The 21,329-nt window shown below is 43.1% G+C and overlaps 7 protein-coding genes across 7 annotated transcripts; 3 read left to right on the top strand and 4 right to left on the bottom strand.

The window, feature by feature from the left end:
- Window positions 1-102: 102 nt before the first annotated feature.
- On the bottom strand, window positions 103-3,747 carry K450DRAFT_270922 (uncharacterized protein; the record flags this gene model as incomplete). Its single annotated transcript, XM_051592983.1, has 10 exons — window positions 103-815; window positions 885-1,811; window positions 1,882-2,258; window positions 2,334-2,379; window positions 2,451-2,524; window positions 2,637-2,790; window positions 2,882-3,314; window positions 3,403-3,485; window positions 3,550-3,595; window positions 3,670-3,747. 10 exons carry the CDS (start codon window positions 3,745-3,747, stop codon window positions 103-105), a joined length of 2,931 nt encoding a protein of 976 aa, XP_051445621.1.
- Window positions 3,748-3,788: 41 nt separating this feature from the next.
- On the bottom strand, window positions 3,789-6,654 carry K450DRAFT_236483 (uncharacterized protein). The gene is made up of 11 exons (XM_051588263.1): window positions 6,098-6,654; window positions 5,881-6,020; window positions 5,567-5,809; window positions 5,353-5,498; window positions 5,163-5,284; window positions 4,909-5,093; window positions 4,714-4,832; window positions 4,580-4,636; window positions 4,388-4,516; window positions 4,145-4,318; window positions 3,789-4,081 (listed from the first exon to the last, which is right to left on the bottom strand). Exons 1-11 carry the CDS (start codon window positions 6,470-6,472, stop codon window positions 3,834-3,836), a joined length of 1,938 nt encoding a protein of 645 aa, XP_051445622.1. The 5' UTR covers window positions 6,473-6,654; the 3' UTR covers window positions 3,789-3,833.
- Window positions 6,655-6,908: 254 nt separating this feature from the next.
- On the top strand, window positions 6,909-8,419 carry K450DRAFT_236486 (uncharacterized protein). The gene is made up of 2 exons (XM_051588264.1): window positions 6,909-7,461; window positions 7,546-8,419. Exons 1-2 carry the CDS (start codon window positions 7,303-7,305, stop codon window positions 8,254-8,256), a joined length of 870 nt encoding a protein of 289 aa, XP_051445623.1. The 5' UTR covers window positions 6,909-7,302; the 3' UTR covers window positions 8,257-8,419.
- An 81-nt stretch (window positions 8,420-8,500) lies between these two features.
- Window positions 8,501-10,399, bottom strand: K450DRAFT_236489 (uncharacterized protein). The gene is made up of 6 exons (XM_051588265.1): window positions 9,950-10,399; window positions 9,748-9,865; window positions 9,547-9,683; window positions 9,386-9,483; window positions 9,051-9,302; window positions 8,501-8,988 (listed from the first exon to the last, which is right to left on the bottom strand). Exons 1-6 carry the CDS (start codon window positions 10,370-10,372, stop codon window positions 8,583-8,585), a joined length of 1,434 nt encoding a protein of 477 aa, XP_051445624.1. The 5' UTR covers window positions 10,373-10,399; the 3' UTR covers window positions 8,501-8,582.
- A 215-nt stretch (window positions 10,400-10,614) lies between these two features.
- Window positions 10,615-12,144, bottom strand: K450DRAFT_236514 (uncharacterized protein). Its single transcript, XM_051588266.1, has 4 exons — window positions 11,983-12,144; window positions 11,900-11,912; window positions 11,674-11,813; window positions 10,615-11,597 (listed from the first exon to the last, which is right to left on the bottom strand). Exons 3-4 carry the CDS (start codon window positions 11,729-11,731, stop codon window positions 10,630-10,632), a joined length of 1,026 nt encoding a protein of 341 aa, XP_051445625.1. The 5' UTR covers window positions 11,732-11,813; window positions 11,900-11,912; window positions 11,983-12,144; the 3' UTR covers window positions 10,615-10,629.
- Window positions 12,145-13,795: 1,651 nt separating this feature from the next.
- On the top strand, window positions 13,796-15,072 carry K450DRAFT_236518 (uncharacterized protein). The gene has a single exon (XM_051588267.1). It carries the CDS (start codon window positions 13,817-13,819, stop codon window positions 14,747-14,749), a length of 933 nt encoding a protein of 310 aa, XP_051445626.1. The 5' UTR covers window positions 13,796-13,816; the 3' UTR covers window positions 14,750-15,072.
- Window positions 15,073-15,854: 782 nt separating this feature from the next.
- On the top strand, window positions 15,855-21,214 carry K450DRAFT_279822 (uncharacterized protein). Its single transcript, XM_051593343.1, has 3 exons — window positions 15,855-17,095; window positions 17,175-17,908; window positions 18,007-21,214. Exons 1-3 carry the CDS (start codon window positions 15,997-15,999, stop codon window positions 20,968-20,970), a joined length of 4,797 nt encoding a protein of 1,598 aa, XP_051445627.1. The 5' UTR covers window positions 15,855-15,996; the 3' UTR covers window positions 20,971-21,214.
- Window positions 21,215-21,329: the final 115 nt, after the last annotated feature.

Raw genomic sequence — 21,329 nt, forward strand, 5'->3', positions numbered from 1 at the left:
TTATTGTAGAATCTGAAATACTTAAAAAATGGATGTTGGTATCACTTTCTTTTTATGGATTTATTTTATTGGTATTAAAGAGAATGTGTCGTCTGTATCTACTTAAGACGGTCTGTAGTATATTGGTTCGTTGTTGGGAGTAACATGGAATCGGTGATTACGGATTCCTTCACCTTTGAAAATCTCAGGATAACGAAGCGCTTGTGGAACATTGGCTTCGTCTTCACGCTCATAGGAAGGTTTCCATTGATCTAAGTTATCATTTTCTAGAATAAATTTACCGGTTTGTATTTCGGTGTCGGTAATACCGCCATGTGTAATCCTTGCATAGCCAACTCTGTTCAGCTTGCGGTAGCCAATGTATTCACACCAGCGATCATCATCCGATGGTTCTATATCATTGATTCGCCCACCATCATAGAGCATGTTGTATATTTGTTGGAAAGGCTTGGTCACCACATAGCCCAGGAACACGAACGGATTCTGGCTCTCACGCATAATTCGGGCTAATTCTGCGGTTTGCTGTTGACGATCCAAGAGGTTCTCCTCTTGGCCATTATGTGAGACAATGAAGTCGACATCTTGCCCATACACATCCAATGTGGCATGGATGGCACAAGCTAATTCACCGATAGGAGAAGGAAGAAGGTGGTGCACAGACTTTTTGATGGGGAACTTCGAAAGCATAAGACACCCCCATGTATGCGTCATGGTAGCCGGACCATAGTCAATGTAGTATCCCAGATCTTCAGCAATGTACTGCGCCCAATCACGATTGCCCATGATGATACGCATAGTGTCCGACTCCAAAAAGCCTATAATGACAGATGGGATCAGTGATCAATGCCTTCAGAACTAATTCTAAGCCAAGCCTCTGCGCATACCTATTACATCGAGTTCCAGATCCCGAACAGCGTCTCTCATTCTTCTTTCGCTGGCCCACATATCATTATCTAGAGCAAAATGAATGGTCCAAATGCCAGCTGTGAACATCTTCTGCTCAGGGTGGTAGGGAACAATCGATCCAGCGGTAAGAACTCGTCCGACGGATATGATGGCAGAAAATGCAATGATAGCGGCCAAGAGAACACCAATGTGGCTGCGCACTTCCTGGAGAAGGTTTCGGTAGGGGGATTTTTCCGGTCTATTGGGTTGGAGAGCTAATTTGGCATTGTAGACACCGAGGCCGATAAAAGCCATGGTGCAGGACAAGACCCAATTGGTACGTTCGCGAGCGTATACGCCACCTGGAACAAATTCGTAGGCAACAACCCAAACGTGAGCTAAGCACAAGAAATTGTACACCATGAAAGCAAGTAGCATGGTCTTCATGGGTGAATAAATTGCCATAGCTTTTGGAAGGACGAGGATCAATGACATTAGGTATAGTCCCAAAAGAAGCCCACCAATGTAGCCTAACCATCCTGAACATCCATAGAATATCAAGCAGGAAGTGCAGCCGAAGACAAACCAAAGAATATTCAAAACCAGTTGTTGGTTGAATGACAGTACCAAGCCAACCGCAAGAACGAAAATAGTCAAAACACCCCAAGGGACCGGCGAAGGGCCATAATGAGGATATCCTGTAACTGTCCATCGCATGATGAGGGAAGAATCCGTATACATGGAATGCAATGCGAACAACAGGGACCCAAATCCAGTTGCAGCATATGCCCATGAACCATCTTTGGATGCTGATTTCAGAAGAGGAGAAGACAGCGACCTTCCCATATACTGGTTATCCTTCTTGTTATTTAATATGCCACTAACAACAGCAGCAATACCAAGCAACAAGCCGGTGCCATTCCATCCTTAGCATACAGAAAGGTGACGTTAAAAAAAACCACATTGTCTATAATAGTGACTGATTGCTTTACTTACCGCCAGTGGAAGCTTTCATAGTCGGCCAAATGGGTGACTCAGTTGCCCAAGCCAGCTTCACCAAATTGAAAAAAGTGAGACCGGTTCCCCATACCAAGACATTTCTCTCGAACTGCACTGGATCGGCACTAGACCCGATGAAGGTTGACATCCAAGTGAGGATACTGACGGAAACGCCAAAGGCAGTGATGATAAGTCTTCGTGACGGAGTTTCAACCAAATAGGAAGCAACACCCGTCAACGACAGTAAATGGAACAGATAGCGGTTCTTGTATACAGTGGTTTGAACGGAACGATTGCCCAATAAGCAAGGAGAGATCGTAACAAATAGCAATACTTCATATCCAGAGATGCCCATATTGAACAATGGGAAATACCTAGCGATAAACAAAGTCATTAGCAAATCCACCTTGCAAGGCAGCTATCATTGATGAGCTCATTGCTAATCCTACCAAATAAGTAAACCGAGTGAAGTAAGCATAGACCAGAAGACGAAGGCTACATTTGATTGAGAGCGACGATTATTGATAGAGTTGATGTAAATATGACAATATCACACAAGGGCATACCAAGATATATTTCTCCTATGTAGCCTTGAAGCTTCTTCCAAGCTTTTGGATTTTTAGGCAAAGCCATTTGTTCTCTATCAAGTACGCATTTTCAGGCACAAAAAAAATCAGCCATAGAGAACAAAGTGTCAGTAGAAATGGCCATCCAAAAACAAGATTGAATAGATATTAATTTATTCCACAAACCCATGCTTATCGTCATCAATATCGCCGTGACCGTGTACAGCAGAGAGATCCTGAATTGTGAATTCAAACCGTTGGAAATCCAGTGCAGTAACAGCATCAAAAGCGACATCATAAATGATCAACGACCATTCAAAGAAGGCATATATCGTGTAGGCTAGCGGATGAGGGTTGAGTCCGAGGATGGAAATGGTGTCAGCTTGTTATCCCTTCCCTTTTATTTTTCATCATTCAAGATTTTTTCTTACCTCCTGAAACTCGATGGACTTTGTGCTGTATGAAATAGTAGATCATGGGTGGAAGGGTGCCGAAGAACAATGCAGTAAATATTTTTCGCCACTTTGCAGCATTATGACTAGATCTAGGTGTAGTCTTCCATACGCCGTATTGCCACGGTAAGGTACACAATAGGTACAAAATCATGGCGATATCGTGAGTGTCGTGGTCGTCGGAGGATGTAATATAGACCCAGCCACCGCAAGATACAGTGCGAATTAGGCCAACAGTGAGCAAAAACTTCCCAAAGCCTTTAGAAGCTGTACGCGCAGACTTAGTTATAAGCAAATACCACAAGAAGACTAAAGCGAAACGTGGTCCTGATGTCAAAGCGATGAAAATTTGAAAGATGGCTCGTGCTGGGTACCGATCACCAGTGGTTGCACTAACACTGGGAAACCATTCCTACGTACAATAAATATGAATTGTGTTCAGACCAATATTAAAACAGATTCCTACCACTTGATATATTATACAGTCCGAATCACCCTACCTCTGGATAACCATAATGCTCATTTTGAACAATCTTGTAATAAGAGAAATAGCACCCAAAAATGAGCGCCAAGAAAAAGGCACCTAAAGATGGATATTGACCTTGAATAAAAACGCGCTTCAACGCAGCAACAATCAGTTTACTTACAGTAGGCAAAGATGGTATGAGTGATAGATATCAGCCTAGCTGGGAACTGAATGGCGAAAGTAACAAGATGGTTGGTGCTTGAGCGTGTCAATATTCCAGGTATGCTATGCAGTGTCTAACCTTGTATAAAACTTTGGCACCGCCATTCCTACTGAAAGAATGGAGTTCCTCTTCCTGGTCGAGAATGCTAGGCGGCATGCTGTAAAGCTCCACAGTGCATGCAAGAAAAATGAATTGAGTTCCTGAATGGAAAAAATAAAATAGTTTCGGGGATTGAGGGCAATTTATTCATCCGAAAGTGACCAGGGATCCCGCAACACCGCTTTGTCCAAGGCATCATCATTAATATCTATATCTTGGCTATGACTAACGCGGCACTCTCCATTGCCGTTAAATGTAACAAATGTATCAAATAGATTGCGTGTAGAGGAGTTATGGCTGACACATATCATGGTACTGCCACTTTCGTGCACCATCTGGAGAAGGTGGCTTTGAGTGCTTTCGTCAATGGCACTGGTGGCCTCATCCATAACTATTACAATCAGTTGAATATTTGGCGCGGTCAAAAGAATATGATGATTGATAGATCACTTACTTAAGAAAGTTGGTTTCCAATAAAAGGCTCTACAAAAGGCGAGTCTTTGTTGCTCACCAGGAGAGAGCATTTTGTACCACTCGTTGCCATACTGTGTATCGAACGAGTCCACAAGATCCTCAACATGAGAAAGACGAGTCTTCTTGAGAAGAGCTCGAATATCTTCGTCTGAAACTAATGCAGAGGGATATGAGAAACTGCTATATTAAATAGGATATGAGCACTGTCTTCAAGTCGACTTACTTTCAGTGTTAGATGCTAAATTTGGGTAGGTAATTTGGTCACGTAAGGAGCCGAAAGTGAGGTATGATGATTGAGGTAAGAAGTACATGCTCTTCTGCCCATTATGGTTGCTTGGAAGCTGAATGTGACCTAGAGTAAAGGTGTGAGAAAAAGCTACGAGTCGACTAAAGTTCACACGACTTATTACCGTACCTTTAGTGCATGGCCATAATCCCGCAATGACTCTTAACATTGAAGATTTTCCAGAACCTTCAAAAGGGATTAACTTTATCAGATATCCAGCGAGCGAAAAGGATCATACATAAATGGAGAAGAAATTAGCTTACCATTTGGACCAGTAATCAATACATGGTTTCCAGTATAGAAACGCGCAGTGAAGTCGCTTATGAGAATCTTCTTAGACGGAGATGCAATGGTGACCTTGTCAAAAGCAATGAAAGGCTCGCTAAAGAAATGAAGAGCCGAGTAAGGACATGTTTAACATTCAGCTACAGGCTAAAGGAAAGCTATCTGTTATATACCTTTCTGGGCTGCCATCTTGATAAGGGTAGTCGATCTCGACGTTTTCTAAGTCATTGTCAATGACATTGATGGCTTCAAACAGCTCCGAAATACGCGCTGTATAACCAGCCAAATCAGAAAGCTTTGTGGCCTGTTCGATGATTGACGAGAATTTCCACAACAGGTACATTGAAATAAAGGTATTCTTCAAGTATAAAACAGTCAAAATGACATCTCATCAACTGGTATATCCGTAATGAACCAACCGCCTTACCTTGCTAATGATCTCGCTAATCTTGCTGGGGTCGCTAGTATCATATTTTCCGGCAAGTATTGGAATGGATATAATGATGTAACTCAAAATGGAGCCAAAATAAGAATGAATTTGCTTAACGGCTGGTGTAAAGTGATGTTCAGTCTTTGAATAATGCCTGTAACAAACGCTAACCTCGCATATGATTTACCTTCAAGAGGTAGCTCTCTATTGATAACTTTACGCTGAGCACCCAATAAGGTATTAAGCGATCTGTCAGCTCTAATTTGTTCCTCCTTTTCACCACGACTGAATGCAACGGATTCTGCGTATTCACGAAGTCGGACATGAAGATAACTGACGCAAACAGAAGTTAATATATCAGTGTTTGCTAAGCACAATATAATCGTTATTTCAGTCATTACCGGAAGTCTCCTTCACATGATTCCTTTCTGAATACCAGCTCAACAATAGGCTTAATTAAATAGCTGCTGATAACTGAGCCAACAATGAAGTAGCTGTAAATAAAAAGAGGGCCGAGATAACCACCGACATCCCAGCACTTCCATGTGTAATATACGATAAGTGCTGGTGTAATGACGAGAGGTTCAACAATATCGCGAGCAGCTTCTGCAAACCTATCAATGTCTTGTGTGATACGCTGGTCCCTGGAAGGCAAAAGCAGTCAGCAACTAACAAACATTGAGAAAAAAGCGTTGGTATAAAATTTCCAGCTTACGGGTTATCAATGTCTTCATGAAAGAGAAGAACTCGGTATATTGTCTTTGGCTTGACGTAGCAAGCCTGAATATGTTCTGTCAATATCCTTCTGATTTGAAGAGCAAGAATCTTGCTTGAAAAAGTCTGCAAACTCTTGCCCTAAGCAATGATATTTAGAACAAAGGCTTAATGAACATGATGAATGGAAAGCTCAATTGATTGATTAGAAGACGTACCACAGCAACCAAAAATACGAAGCCCAAGCTTTGAAAAAGAACCTTCCAGTAACCTTCAACATCCAAGGATCCCAGCACGGCATAAAATCGACTGGGTATCAGACCTACGAACCAGACGATAACTTCGACTCCACAGCTTAACAGAAGGAAAATAGAATACGGCAAGAGAATGCTGGATTTGAGTATGGAACCGTCTGTTCCTTTAAACAATAATCGCAGTAAACGACCAAGTCGTTTTAGAAACAAACGGTCGAAACTGTGAGACTTCTCTTGGGGTGGTGGAGCAGCTGACGGATGAGCTTGGCGTTCTAGTAAGGGATCTGACATGTAATCATCAACTGGGGATGTGGAGGAGGCAGTCTGAAATTGTTCCATGATCACCAAGAGGATCGGTTTTTTAAGCACGACTGCCTGCGGCTGTTGGTAGAGTCTGTGCTCACCAAGTAGATAGATTACAACCTGTGACTTTCTTTATATAAATTTACAGTATGAGCAAAATATCAGCTGGCTGGCTGCTCTGCATTCATCAACGCGATAACCCCTTTGTGTCGATTCACGTCTGTAGGCTTAAAACTACTTTCACCCTAATAAGCCTGCATAAATTATACTATTGGTAAAAATTATAAAAATAAAAAAAATTATAAAAAAAACGAAGAGTAGAAAAGCTGAGCATCACATGCAAGCTATGGAAGTATTATTTATTATTGACTGCACTCAAAACAAAAGAAAAGATGGCCTATCGTGAAAGTTTAAGCGTAGGCAGCAACTCAAATTGACGCAGCAGTGTGGGGATGCTTGAAACGCCGGATTTGATGATTTTATGGCAATCGTCGCCGTTTGAATGAGAAGGAGCCAGACTCTTCCTTCAGTCTCCTGACCTCGTTACTTTCTCACCATGGTTTGATGAGAGTGCCCACACAGTAATAGAATGGAACAAGTAAAGAATCAACAACTGGATGCCCTTGTCTCTCCATTCCTCGAACAGTTATTTGTTATTAGAGATCGGCAGTCCAACCACGGAAAAGCAACCTTGGGACGAAACCTCAGGTGGCCTTTCCTGAATAAGACAGAATCCCTCATTGCAGGTTAGCGCCACCGAGGCAGGCCAACTGCCCTTGTTGCTTTTTATTCCTAGCCTTGAACCTGCTTCTCTTTCAATCTATCTTCTCATCTTCACCTCACAGCATTCAAGTGGTTGTCGCCCAATGGATATTTTGACCATTCCTCCACCGGCCACTAGGCGAGAACAACATGCTGTCAATCTTGACTTCAAAGTCCCACGAGCGCTCATCGTACAAGAAGAAGACCTTGAACCCTACCAAAGCCCTTTGAATGAAGCGAACTTGATAACACATACCCATATGGTAGGTATTCTCGATATGTGATTGATCAGTGGTGTCCCCAACATTACTTGTACTGACCTGCCTGTTTCTCCTTGTTTCGCTCAGTGCCCGTCGTCTCGTGAAACAAAGGCGCAATTGATATTATGTTTCGTCAACATGCAACAAACTATACTTAAGGCTGAGGCTGAATTGAGAGAAACCGCTTTAACACAAGCTCAAGAGTTGATACCCCTTGAGGCACCGGGAAACTCGGAATTGATTCGTGACACCATTTGCGATCCTAACAAGACCAAACTTTCTCTTGGCCACAGCATTCGCAACAATACTTCAGCCAGTTCTCTGGGTGTCAACAGGCGTCGTACCACTGTTTTGACCGATGTCATGGAAGCTCATGAAGAAGGGAACGAAATGTGGCATGAACAATCTAAAAGGCGAAGGTCCAGCCGGTTTATCAACCTGTTTGAAAAACTATCAGAACCTTTGAAATTACTAACAAGCAAGTCAACTAAAACATCTTTTATGCTTTCTGGATCAAAAGCGCTCGCTCAACGTCGACAAACACAACAACATGGTGTGAAGGAAGATTATGACTCAGGTATCAGTGTCACATCGCCCAAATCAAAAAGAAATTCCATTGGAGGAATAAGTCTTCACAAAGGCAGGTCCGTCAACAAGCTGATCGGTTCCTACTCGGAGGTCACTGATGATTTCGCAGCATTTCGATACCCCAAGATGGTTCCAATCAATCCAAATGAACGTGAACTGAGGCGACATTCAACAACAGATATTGGCTATTTGTCAACCGCTTGGGAATAATCCCAGATCAGCCAGAACCTATCTCATCTGTGTAGCCCATTTTTATCTTTTTCTCCTGTTATCTTTCTTTTCGCACGTATCAGCAGCTATTCTTTTCCCCTGTACATTAGATTACTTACGCTTATTTTATCGAATTCAAATAATGAACAATGTGACCAATACCATCTTCTTTATCCCCTTCCAATCCTACAGATTTATGTCAATACATCGCCAAGCATCATACAACACCGGCAACCATATTATGTCATTTAAGATGTGAATTAAAAAAAATCAAGATGTATTTTTTATAGGTATATAATTTACAATGTATGCGTCTACAATATAGCTTATCGAAAGACAAATCGGACAGCCCATAGATCCATGCTACCATTTGAGTTGTTGATGGAATCACCTAACACAGCACGAGAATCCACGCTGACAGTATCTCCAGCTTCGTTGGAATCCAAACCTGCCAGTTGCTTGGTGACACTGTCGACATTGGTGGTATAACCCAATTGCTCATCCAGTTCTTTGGGCGAACATCTCAGTTCAGTGCATATTTCATCATAATGGTGGTTTCCATCCAGGAAGGACAGTAGTTGAGAATCGAGAGGCCCTCCGGTATTTTGGTTGATGACATTGCTGGGGAGAGTCTCAGCTGAAACGCTGGCTGCTGTAGTCAAATTGACTAGCATCGGGTATTTGTATACACGATAAATGAGACCCTTAATCACACCAAATGTGATCAACCGCCTAGGTGTAGCTAATATTAGTATCATCTTCTGCATCAATTGGCTGACGTCAAAGAACTTTACCGTAAATCAATATTCTCTGCCTGCTCTCGATTATTCGTTATCAGGCTCTTTAACGTTATACCATGTTGTAAGCCACAGTACAGCTTGAACAACTGTGATATGGTAGGTGGGGAATGTTCTGGCAGGGTTACATAGTCTATGCACTCCTCTTGTAAACCGCTCTTTTCATCTAGAAGCTGCATAACTTCTGGTTTGATGGAATAAATGTTGGAAAATTGGTATATATCGATGAGAATGATGCATCCGTAATATCTATTTTTTTAAAAAATAAAAATTAAAATTAGAGTTGTATCGACGGGCAGAAATAGAGACCAATAATGGCAGCATGCACTTACAAAAGGTGTTCGATGCTCTGTCGTGCCCACTCTATTTTAACATTTGCCTTGTCCGCAATTTTCCGGACTGAACTGATTCCATTAATGTGGTTGATTATCTGCAGGCAAGCTGTATGAGACAAATTTATTCACCGTATCATCAGCCATTTTCTGTCACTTACTTTGCAGAGAGTGATATCCCAGTTGATGCTCATCATTGAAGAAAGATCGACAGTGCAAACAGGTACATGATAATTCTGAACACTCGTAGGATTTGGATAGGTTGGAAACAGCTTGAGGTTGATGGTGTTGGAATCATCTTATAGTATGCTATGTCAATACGCGACAGGTTTAGATACTTTCAATACGACAGGTCGACTTACTTATGGGAATCTGGCACTCGCAGTAACTATTGAGATCTTCCAATAACTGTTCAATAACGTTTTGTATGGTAACTGCACCAGAATTCGTGGTGTCCCCTGTGAGAAAATCGCTCTCTCGCTGAAAAATGAAATGAGTTCATCTTATCTGAGAGAGAAAAAAAAAGAGCTGACGCCAAAACCACCTAGGAACGTGAATAGGTACCTCCAAAACCTCCAAAACAGTAGCCATCTTTTGAACAATTGGTTCGTAGCTACTCGTCTCTGCATCTCTCTCGAAGACAAAACATAGATTGAATCGGTACTTGGTTCGAAGTAGTTTGTAGCGAACATGATCCGTTATGCAAACCGGAACACCCATGACTTTATAGTTGTTGTTACATACGGAAACCAGTCTTCCGTTCAACTGTTCTTTGGTAATGATGTATTCGCTGATCGCCTCAAAGTCAATAATAGGCTTTGTGCAAAAGAGTGCATCATTCAGACCATTGGAGCTGGAAGGATCGGTTTCAGGCGAATGTGGAACGATGGTTCCTTCTGGAACTTGATGCTGTACAACTGGACCCTTGTCATTGTCAAAGACAGCAAAAAATATACTATGAATTCGGGGGAATCCTTGAAATTCCATGGATGGTCAGCGGGTACGTTAACGACGAAATTCACTCTCAAGCGGCGGACTCTCTCTGCCTCTCAGCGCTAATGTGACTGTTGGGACACTGTGGGCAGGCAAAAATTTCAAGTAACATACTGCGCGAAAAAATTATAAAACAAGGTTGTAACAATCTCTCATCAAACACAGTGTCTTGCTTTTATTTTGTATTGGAGATTTTTAAAAGTGAAAGCATCGTAAAATAGACATGGTCGGTTGTAAACTTTTTAAGAAATTTACAATTGCTTCTTGAGGGTACCCATGAAAGCCTGCTTCTCGGCAGCAGTCTGGAAACGACCGTGACCGAACTTGGAAGAGGTATCGATGAACTTGAGTTGAACCTTCTCGAGAGCGGAACGCTTGGTGTGGGTGATGAGGGACTTGCGGATGGTGACAACACGCTTTCTGGTACCGGCAATACCACCCTTGATCATCAAGAAATCTTCACTGACGAAACCGTAGTGAGGGAAACCACCCATGGGGGTGATATCCTTCTCAGTGATATCGTACTCAGTAGCGCCAGACTTCTTGTCGCCAGCCTTGCCAACACGGTAGATCTTCTTGTTGATCTCAGTACGGTGATGGTAACCGTCCTGACCAGCACGGGCAACAGAGTACATGACACGGGAAGGATGCCAAGCACCAATACAGGCAACCTTACGGAGACCTCTGTGGGTCTTACGGGGAAGCTTCTTGGTACCCCAACGGGCAGTAACACCCTCGAAACCCTTACCCTTGGTGACAGCAATGACATCAACCATCTCGTCTTGCTCGAAGAGAGAGGTGACTTCGACTTCCTTCTCGAAGTGCTCGCGGGCCCAGTCAACCTTTTGGGCAATGGAACCACCGTTGACTTGGATTTCCATAACGTGGGCCTTCTTCTGGCCAATCTTGGCCTTGCGGACTTGAGTGTGAGCAATGACGCGAACGACGCTGCAGTACTTCTTGATACGCTCGAGTTCACGAGTGATCTCCTTGGAGCCCTCAGAGTACTTCTTGGCGTACTTGGTGAAGGCCTTCTTCTTGGAGCGGTACCAGTTCTTGTAGAAGCGACGACGGACTTCGTCGGAAAGATGCTCAGCCCAGACGGTGGTGAGGGTACGAAGACCACGGGGGGTCTCGACGTAACCAACGACACCAACGATGACCATAGGAGGGGTCTCAACGATGCTGACAGCCTCGACGATCTCCTTCTTGTTCATCTCTGTTTAGCATGAAGAACGACATTTAGCAACGAAAATTTTTTCTAAAAATCAAAATGCCTTAGATGTTCAACTTACTGGAACCAGGACGGTCAAGATCACGAACAACGTGAGTCATACCGGCCTTGTAACCCATGAAGGCGGTCAAGTGGACGGGCTTGGATTGGTCATCCTTGGGGAAGGACTTAACGCGACCACGGTGGGAAGCGCAACGCTTGCTATTAAATTAAAATAGAAAAATTTTCAGGTTAGTTTTGGTCACAGAGATCTCGCAACGAGATCATGGACGGGAAATGTTACACACCGAGGAAGGAAACCTAAATGTGGACAAAGATTAGAATTATGAAATATACGGTTGGTAACATATTGCTGCCGTCGAGTACATACCAAGATGGCCGTGTCTGGGAGCCTCGAACTTTCTATAAGTGGAGGAAGAATAGACATAGTGTCAGACTAAGTTCATTGACTCGAACATTGGCTCGAAGCGGATAACATCAAGTCATTGCCGCCATATCAAGAAAGCCTGAAATATGATCATACCTGTGAGACTAGAGAGAAGGATAGTGTTAGCAAGATATGATACGTGATGGATGGCATGGATGGATGGATGGATGGGTGTGATAATTTACCATTGCAACGGATGGATGAGAAAAGAGGCCGAACACTGCTTTGCCTGTGCCGCCAATAAATAATTCTGTGTCCAAAATTTGAGATGACAGTCACTTTTTTTTTTCTTCACCTTTTTTTCATCCCAGCTTGAAGCAGTCCACTGCCAGGTACGTCAAAATTTTCACCTACCCAAGTGCCGCCAATACCGAAGAAACGAATCAACAGCACACCGAGAATACATAGATCGTAAGAAGAATATAGAATCAAATAAATAGAGATTTTTTCTATCATTTAGAATGCGCAGACGAATTCATAACAAGTGCATGGATCGATTTGAGTCGGTGTCGAACGGTAATAGAATGATAATGATTGGGAGAGTCAAGGCACCAATGTTAGAGGTTTTGCTGTAACAAAAAGGTGGAGCTTGCTTTGCCTTCAAGTTTTCATTAAATCTTTAGAGTCTAATGGTTCTGACAGAATGTCTATTGACTATATTATTGGCATGAATGGCATTGGATCCAATACATCATGCACTATAAAATTTCTCAATTGTAATCTGTTCTCTTCATTAATTCGCCTTTCCATTTTATTTCTCAATGCTTTCACGTCATAGAACAACTATGATAGTGCATTTCCTCTTGTTTTGCCTATAATGAAATTCTTCTCGTGGTCATAACTCTGTCATTTTATTTCATTTTATTTTCCTCCTACGCTTCTGATAAAACAAAAATTATAAGACAATATTGTGTAAAACTGAAGGCTATCGCTCTGTATACTAAAGTATTAATGAGACGTTGTCATGAATGGAATGCATCTTGTCAAAAAAAATTCGATCCAACCAATGTACAATACGGCAAGCAAACAGCTCTCAAAATGCTCTGAATTGGCCAGCCCTAAGGCTGGTTCATTCTATGTGTTGTACAGCTTGGTAAAAGATATTGTCCTTTTAATGTGTTAAAATTGTCTGCTAGCAGCAATGATGGACAATCAGTTTCCGTTACGCTGCATATACTTTTCTACAAAATAGTTCACTGCGTTACAATCTGCTGAAACGAGCTTACTAGCATACTTTATATAAGTCCTCCTATTGAAAGTTCTGAAACTCTCCTTGAGTGGATGTTAAAAGCATCCCCTACACCATCTGAAATACGAAATAGGTAGCAAATAAAAAACAAATATTTTTCTCTCCCTTCAACGTCGAACGCTTTTGTTCGCCAGATTTAAACGGACTAACAACATTGCATATTTTTCTTTGTATGTGGGCATTTCAGCCTCGTCGTGCTACTGAAGGGAAACCAGCCAAAATGTGATTGGTCGATTTTCGCATTCTCCTGAAAGGTCGGTGCCCCATGACGACGTTTGGAGGCCAAACCTCAATATGAAGCGGTCATAACATAGCAATATAAGTTAATACGGTCTCATATCAGAGTGCAGAAACAGTGTATAAGCAATAATTGGGTGTAAACATGCCAGCAGCTTATGGAAAGAACTATTTTTTCTGAGCCGCGGAAGAGGGACAAGAACAATTCCGCGGAAGTTATAATTAAATCGTCGCCCAGATTTAATGGCTCAAGCATTTTTTTGGGGCTCTGGCTTTTTACCTCTCTTCAGAATGACCACCACAACCGACATTCACACTGAGCACAACCTCACTCCTCCGCTCACCCCACCATTATTATCCCTTAAAGATGTCTCGATATCAAGCAAAGCACAGCAGCCGACAGCAAAGCCACCTGTCACTATTCTTCGCCAAGTTTTGACGCTTACTGACGGTCGTGACAAGGCACTCAAGTTAATACAGTACTTCATCAAAATCATATTACATCATGGTTATATTGATAAGAAATGGAGGATGTTCAGCAGTCTGTCTGCTTTGGCGTCTAACTTCTCAACCACCCGAAAGATAATTCGTCTTGGTCATATCATTGAGCCTACGGCTGAGCTTTATAATGCTGCTTATACATCACCAAAAAAAGTGCCAGAAACGACGATACAGCAAGTAGATTCATTTTTAAGCATCATGAGTCTTATTTTTGGTATCGGTAACGACTTGGCCGATGACATTTTCTGTCTGAGTAAAATCAACGTTCTGCCAGCATCGTGGGCCAAAAAAGCGGAGCCCTGGTCTTATCGGTGTTGGTTTGCGGCTATTTTGATCGACACCCAGCGAATGATAAGAGACATCGTGGCTCAACAGCACAAGATGAAGCAATGGAAAACCGAAAACCTACATATTGTATATCCACAAACAGACCCGAATGATACCCGTAACGATCAGCCCATGTCATTGTTTTCTGCTACAACACGGGGGGACCAGTTATCATGGATAGACCGAAACGACCAGCAAAATTTGCTACGGGAATGGACAGCAATGCAGGACAAACTTTTCTGGCTACACGTATCTTTCATCAAGACAATAATGGATGGCGGCTTCTGTGGTTATGATTTGTTCCAATGCCAATTTTCCAACGGTTTCCAGGCATGGACAGGGTTTATCAGCGGCGCGCTTTCCGCTTATAAGCTTTGGTGCAAAAATTCAACATAGAGTACATACATTAAGCAACAAACCTGCCCTATCCGTCATTGTACGTAGAAATGATAATATACACCGCGCGACTAGTCATTTTTTTCTTTTTTTTGGTGTTCCCTTAAAAAAACAATTGCATCAACCCAGTCAGTCACCTACCTATACCAATAATACACACCAATATATGTTCTGACTGATTAATAGCAAGATTACATCTTCAATATCATCGTCACTTTTACTTGAATAAAACAAAAAAGTTTTTTAGAGTATGAAAAGTGTTTCTAATCGCTATCTTTGGGCGTAGCAAGGAGCCATACATACCACCACAGCTAGTGGCACAGCGTTCTTTCTAACCAGCAAGTGATCCCTACTAACTGAAGTCATGTCATGAACTTTCATATTACATTTTATCACATATCTGTGTCAAAGCAAAAGTCGTTCGATGCTATTTTTTGCTGGAGCCGCATTTGGTGATCAAAATGACCTACTACCCCCCCCCCTCACACCAGCCTCAACGTTGCTCACCCACCATTTTTCTACATAGCTATGGGCTCTCTTTACTCTTACCGAGTGGCAAAGGGCGAATAATCCGGTGAGTATTTCATTCATAGCGTTGCTATAAGCTCTGTTCAACATTTGATCCTCTGCCCAGGTATTTACTAGAAACCTTACATTTCAACCCCCACCGATGCCCCAAAATTGGATAGTGGAATTACAACCATGGCAAGTTGCGTGCATGACATGACGATTGTCAGGAACAGCACTTGATATCACTTACCCTATCTTCACTTTGCTTTTATTGCCGTGAAACAAAAAGCTATGGTCAAAAGTATTCATATCATATAAAAATATACAGTTGAAAGCGACGGAAATGTTATACAAAAAGAAAGACTGTCAGCTGGCTAGAGAGAGAGGGGGGGAGTAACATGATGTGATCGGATGCGGCTCAGTGTGTTTTGGACGCTTTTCCAACGGTAAATGATACCAACCGTATTATTATTTGACACAGACGTATTGAGAAAAACGACGAGTGTAAAGGTTTTCTACTTTGTCTTCAAGAGAGCAAGTAGAAAAAGTGAGCCATCGCTGGTAAAGACCCACAAAGGAATAGCTTGAAATTAGCGCCAAAGGTGTCCCCGTTAATTTCATGGTCCGCTCACACAAACTTTGTTGTCTCAGAAAACGGTGTTTTTTTTAAAAGGCGGTCTCTTATTCGCCTTCAAGACTGTCAGACTGTTTGCGACTCCAAGGTCATCGCTGTTGGCATGCTGTTCCAACAGTCTGTGCCTGGTGTCTTTAATCAACCTTATAATAATACGCTGTACAACCAGAAGAATGCTTATCGATCCGATATGAGGCCGCCAGATAATACTGCTCAAGACAAAGAGCTGATCAACTCGGTCAGCGATCTAAATGTCGCCAATGATGAAACATGGAAAGAACGTAAAGATCCCTTCTCAACCAAAGGCCCGACTTCGACAACGCTGGTTGACTTTGAGGCTATCGCACCACCACCTCCGTCCAAACGCTTTATCAATGACAACTCGGCTTCTCAGTATAACACGGTATCTTCACATCAATATATGGATGTTGCTCGATCTTCTGCGTCACGATTTGGTCAAACTTTGCATGAAAGTACTCATGTGCTTCCTTCCATGTCTTATGGTAGCATGCCAATTCATCCTAGTTACCAACCTGGTATGCAATCATCGTCATCTACTTTACCATTGTCAAACCATCATACTTTTCAACAGCAGCAACCGGCATACTCAGCACTTCAACAACAGCAGCATTTACAAGCTTATAATCCCTCTATCATGGTTCCACCGCAATCTCCTACGCTTGCTAGCTATTACTTTGAAGGTTCCAATTCGTGGTTTGATCAATATCAAGATCCGAAAAGATTGCGCAGCCCCTCAGCTCATGTCGATACCGATTATATACAGATGATGCAGCATCGACAGCAATGGTATTCCATGAATGCTGCTGCTGCGAACCTGATGGTTGGTTATGGTTTTGCAGATGCGCAAGCCATGCAGCAGTGGCTTTTGCAACAACAACAAACTTACCAAATCAATCCTCAAGCCTCAATGAATGCCATTTACCAACTGCCAGGCTCTAATCCCATGCTACTCAATGGCCAGCCATATCAGACCCTTCAACAACAGCAGCAAGCCATTCTCATGCAGCAATTATACTCACAGCAGCATCTCATCTCATCCATGGCAGTTCCTTCGTCTGTCCCACCTATTGAGGCACATTACTTGGACAATGTACAACGTAGGAAGCATTCACTCAAACATATGGGGGCACTCCCTAGAACTTCACAATCATACAGTGCCAGTATACCACACCCATCACAATGTAAGTTGACAGCAAAATATAACCCACCGGCTTTTTTTAACAAAGCTTTTAATTTTTCTCTTGCATTATCTTCTTACAGTTGCAATAAACTCACAACTATCGGTGACACAAATGCTACAAGCCGGTGCCATTGACTCCTCTGAAGCAAGCCGAGATCAGCTACTTGCATACGCCCACACTCTATATGCAAACACGCCATATAACCCGACTTTGTTAGAATTACTGCATTTGCTAAACTCCTTGCATCCAACACATCTACCGACTCTTCTTCTACTTGCTTGCGTGTATTTTACGCAACGCAATTATCAGGCATCACTTCACTACAATCAATTGATTCTTAAGCAAGATCCACAATATGTAGAGGCTATGAGCAACATTGGAACCACGCTTCGAAGTATGGGACGCACAAGTGAAGCTGAGCAATGGTGGTACCAGGCGGTCAAGCTGAGACCGGGTTATTGGGACGCGGTGGAGAATTTGGTCGGTGTCCTGTGCTCCAGCCAATCCCACGATAAAGCGAAAAAAGTTGTCACTGCTGTTAGCCATGCGGGTCATGACGATGCCAATGCCACTAAATTGATCCGATACAAAGAAGCTTTGAATGTATGCGATTTTGTCGAACAATTTTTTTTCAAGTCGTCGCCGGATGCCGACGTGAAAGCCACCACCATTGGACGCCTAGAGTCCGCCATTAAGCCCCCCAAAGATCTTCCAAAACACCAAATACCAAGACTACAAAACTTATTTTACGCAAAGGGAAATCTCAAATATGCTATGGGAGACATGATTGGAGCTCGCCATGAGTACGAAAAGGTTTGTTGTGAGGTTGCAATAGGATGGAGGGACATGGATGAAACCAATTTTTTTTTTTTTTTTTGACTAACGTGCTATCACTCTCCTCAACTCTTCAGGGCTTAGAAATTGTATTTGGCGGAAGGAGTTTATTAGAGGTGGTCAATCAAGTGGCAAGCGTCATTGGTTCATCAAGCGTTGCACAGGCTTACCGTCATGGCACTTTGGTTGAATCCAACGCATTGCCTCTCATTTTGCTTCATCCTGAGCAAGCTTCAAGGCTTTTGAGCATAACTTTTCCTGAGACGGGCGGCGTCCTGCCTGGTCTTGCTGGCACAGATCGCAATCCGACGTCACCGAGTTCGGTTGATACAGTTACAACAAGCAGTATTCAGCAAGCCGCTCAAACCACCTCTACCATCTTGTTGACTTTGGCAAAGATGTTTCAAGATATGATGAACCCTTCATCGTCCACTTCTCCTACTGCCATTGCTACTGCAGCTGCTGATGAAACATCCACTAAACCGACCATGTCTATTCTGTTGCCGCTCTATTATCTCAGCCTTTCACTGAACCCAAGCCCATCGACGGCAAACAACCTGGGCATTATTTTAAGCAACATTTCAGGGGCTGCTTCCGCCAATGCTATCTTTATCCAAGACAAGCCACGTCAACTACAGAACCCCGTCACTGGTACTTCTTTGGCACTCCAGTACTATTCATATGGCTTGCAATTGGACCCCCGACATCCTCATCTTTACACTAACTTGGGATCCTTACTGAAAGACATGGGTCATCTCAATGAAGCTGTCCGTATGTACGAAAAGGCTGTTGAATGCAATCCTCGATTTGACGTTGCTCTTGCCAACCTCGGAAATGCCATCAAGGATATGGGTCGTGTTCAAGATTCAGTGCAGTGGTACAAGCGTGCTGTCGAAGTTAATGCCAACTTCGTCGATGCTATCTGTGGCTTGGTGAATTCCCTAGGCGGTATCTGTGACTGGCGAGGAAGAGGAAGTGTTGGAGACGAGCATGGCGTTGACGCAGTGGGACGATTTATACCCTCCTCTGGCGATGTCAAGTCCTGTTCTGGCTGGATTGGAAGAGTTGTTCAAATTGTCGACAAGCAACTTCAGGAAGGTGTTGTCTGGGGTACTGGAGTATTGAAGTGGAAGCAAGAGAACGGATTGCACTTTTTGGAAAATTTGGTTGATTGCGCTGTCCGGTCTATCAGTCAAGATGCCAATGTTAGAGCAAATGCCAAGAAGGCGTTAATGAAACGAGGCGTTGCCATTATGCAAAGGTCCAACGACAAGGTCAATGAAGGCGCCTGGGTCATTCGACTGATTGAGCGTACCATCCGACGCTTACAGCGGTCTTGGTACATCACGACCTATGGAGCAACTATCACTGTTGACAAGTCTGTCACTTTACCTGCTATCATGGTGTCACCTAACCTGGTTCAAAAATACAAACGACCCGCAATTCCTTCTATGCTACCAACTCCTGCTGTTCCTACCGTCCTGCCCTTCCATACCTTCACGTATCCTCTTGATGCACGGCAAATTAGACTCATTTCCCATCGTAATGCATTGCGCATATCGCACTCCACGCTTACATCATCTTGGGTACCTTCTCATGTTTATCCACCACCAGCGCCGCCGGCACCAAGATATAAAATTGGTTACGTTTCATCTGACTTCAATAACCATCCATTGGCTCACCTCATGCAATCGGTATTTGGATTCCATGACAAGGAACGATTCGAAGTATTTTGTTATGCAACCACTGCCTCAGACAGTACACCATACCGATTGAAAATCGAAGGGGAAGCGGAACACTTTATAGACGTTTCAACATGGACCCACCAACAAATCGTCAGCCGATTGCACGAAGATGGAATTCACATCTTGATCAACTTGAACGGCTATACGAAAGGAGCTCGAAATGAAATCATGGCTGCACGGCCGTGTCCGGTTCAATGCTCTTTCATGGGTTTCGCTGGAACCCTTGCCGGTGGTTGGTGTGACTGGATCATTGCAGACCCTATTGTATGCCCACCAGAGATGGTGAGTTGCGAACAATGGCGGTACCGAAGAGCACATCATAGAAACGAAACAGTGGGTGATTTCACTGGTGATATCGATCCTGAATCAGCATTGGATAACTTCGTCTACACCGAAAAGTTCATTTACATGCCTCACTCGTACTTTGTCAATGATCATAAGCAAGGTTTCCGTGAAGAAGAGGATAAGCAACAACCAATGGTACCACCGTTGCGCGATCAGTCTGACTCTAATGTTTGGGAAGTGGAAGAACTTAAACGTTGGAAGATGCGTCGTGAAGTTTTTCCTGACCTACCGGACGATGTCATTATCTTTGCCAACTTCAATCAACTTTACAAACTTGAACCGGGAACTTTCCGACTCTGGCTGCGCATTCTTGAACGAGTTCCAAATTCCATCATCTGGCTCCTTCGGTTCCCTCCAGCTGGTGAAGCCAATCTTAAGCGAACGGCCATGGAATGGTGCGGCCCTCAGGTTGCACAGCGTGTTGTGTTTACTGATGTAGCACCCAAACATATCCACATCCATCGTGGCCGCGTAGCTGACTTGTTCTTGGATACTCCGGAATGCAATGCGCATACCACTGCGGCTGATATTTTGTGGAGTGGAACTCCCATTCTCACATGGCCAAAGTATATGCACAAGATGTGCTCTCGGGTAGGAGCCAGTATTGCCCGCGCAACATCTTTTGGCGACGAAATGATTGTTCAAAGTGAACAAGAATACGAAGAACGCGCCGTGGCTTTGGCCAACAGTCTAAAATACAGCTATGACAATTCCAACGGTGAAATGAAACGTGTCGGCAACGGTGCTCTTCATGATCTTAGAAAGCGACTTTTCACTACACGAGAACACAGTCGACTCTTTGATACCCTTCGGTGGACAAGAAATTTAGAAGCTGGTTACATTGAGGCGTGGAAACGATGGGTCACAGGTGAAGAGTTTGAGGATATCAATGGCAATTTGGATCACTCGGGGTGCATTTGGGTGACGGACCCCGATGATACCAGCCATTGAACAAGAAGAACACATCAAACTTATTACAGCACAAGACAAAACATACACCTAATTGGAACGAAAAAGTGGAAACCAAACGATATTGGGCCTTGGCGGCAGTGCGTCACTGGGCTTTCAAAGAAAGTACTGATAGAACATACTTTCACATTTCAAATAGTTTCTTCTTTTTTTTTCCACATTATTCATTGGCCCTTTGCATTATAATTCAATAAGACAAATTTGCAATAATACAGTTGTTTAAACCAATCCGTTTTGCTAGCCTAGCTCAAAGGGTCCCAAGTCTGTCTTGGTCTGTGACTGCTTCTGTCAGCGCCGCTCCTTCCTAACTTTTTTTTTTTCCAAGACTTGAAACCATACTC

Source organism: Umbelopsis ramanniana (assembly GCF_025399195.1).
Source record: "Umbelopsis ramanniana AG unplaced genomic scaffold K450scaffold_20, whole genome shotgun sequence".
In the NCBI taxonomy this organism is placed as follows: domain Eukaryota; kingdom Fungi; phylum Mucoromycota; class Umbelopsidomycetes; order Umbelopsidales; family Umbelopsidaceae; genus Umbelopsis; species Umbelopsis ramanniana.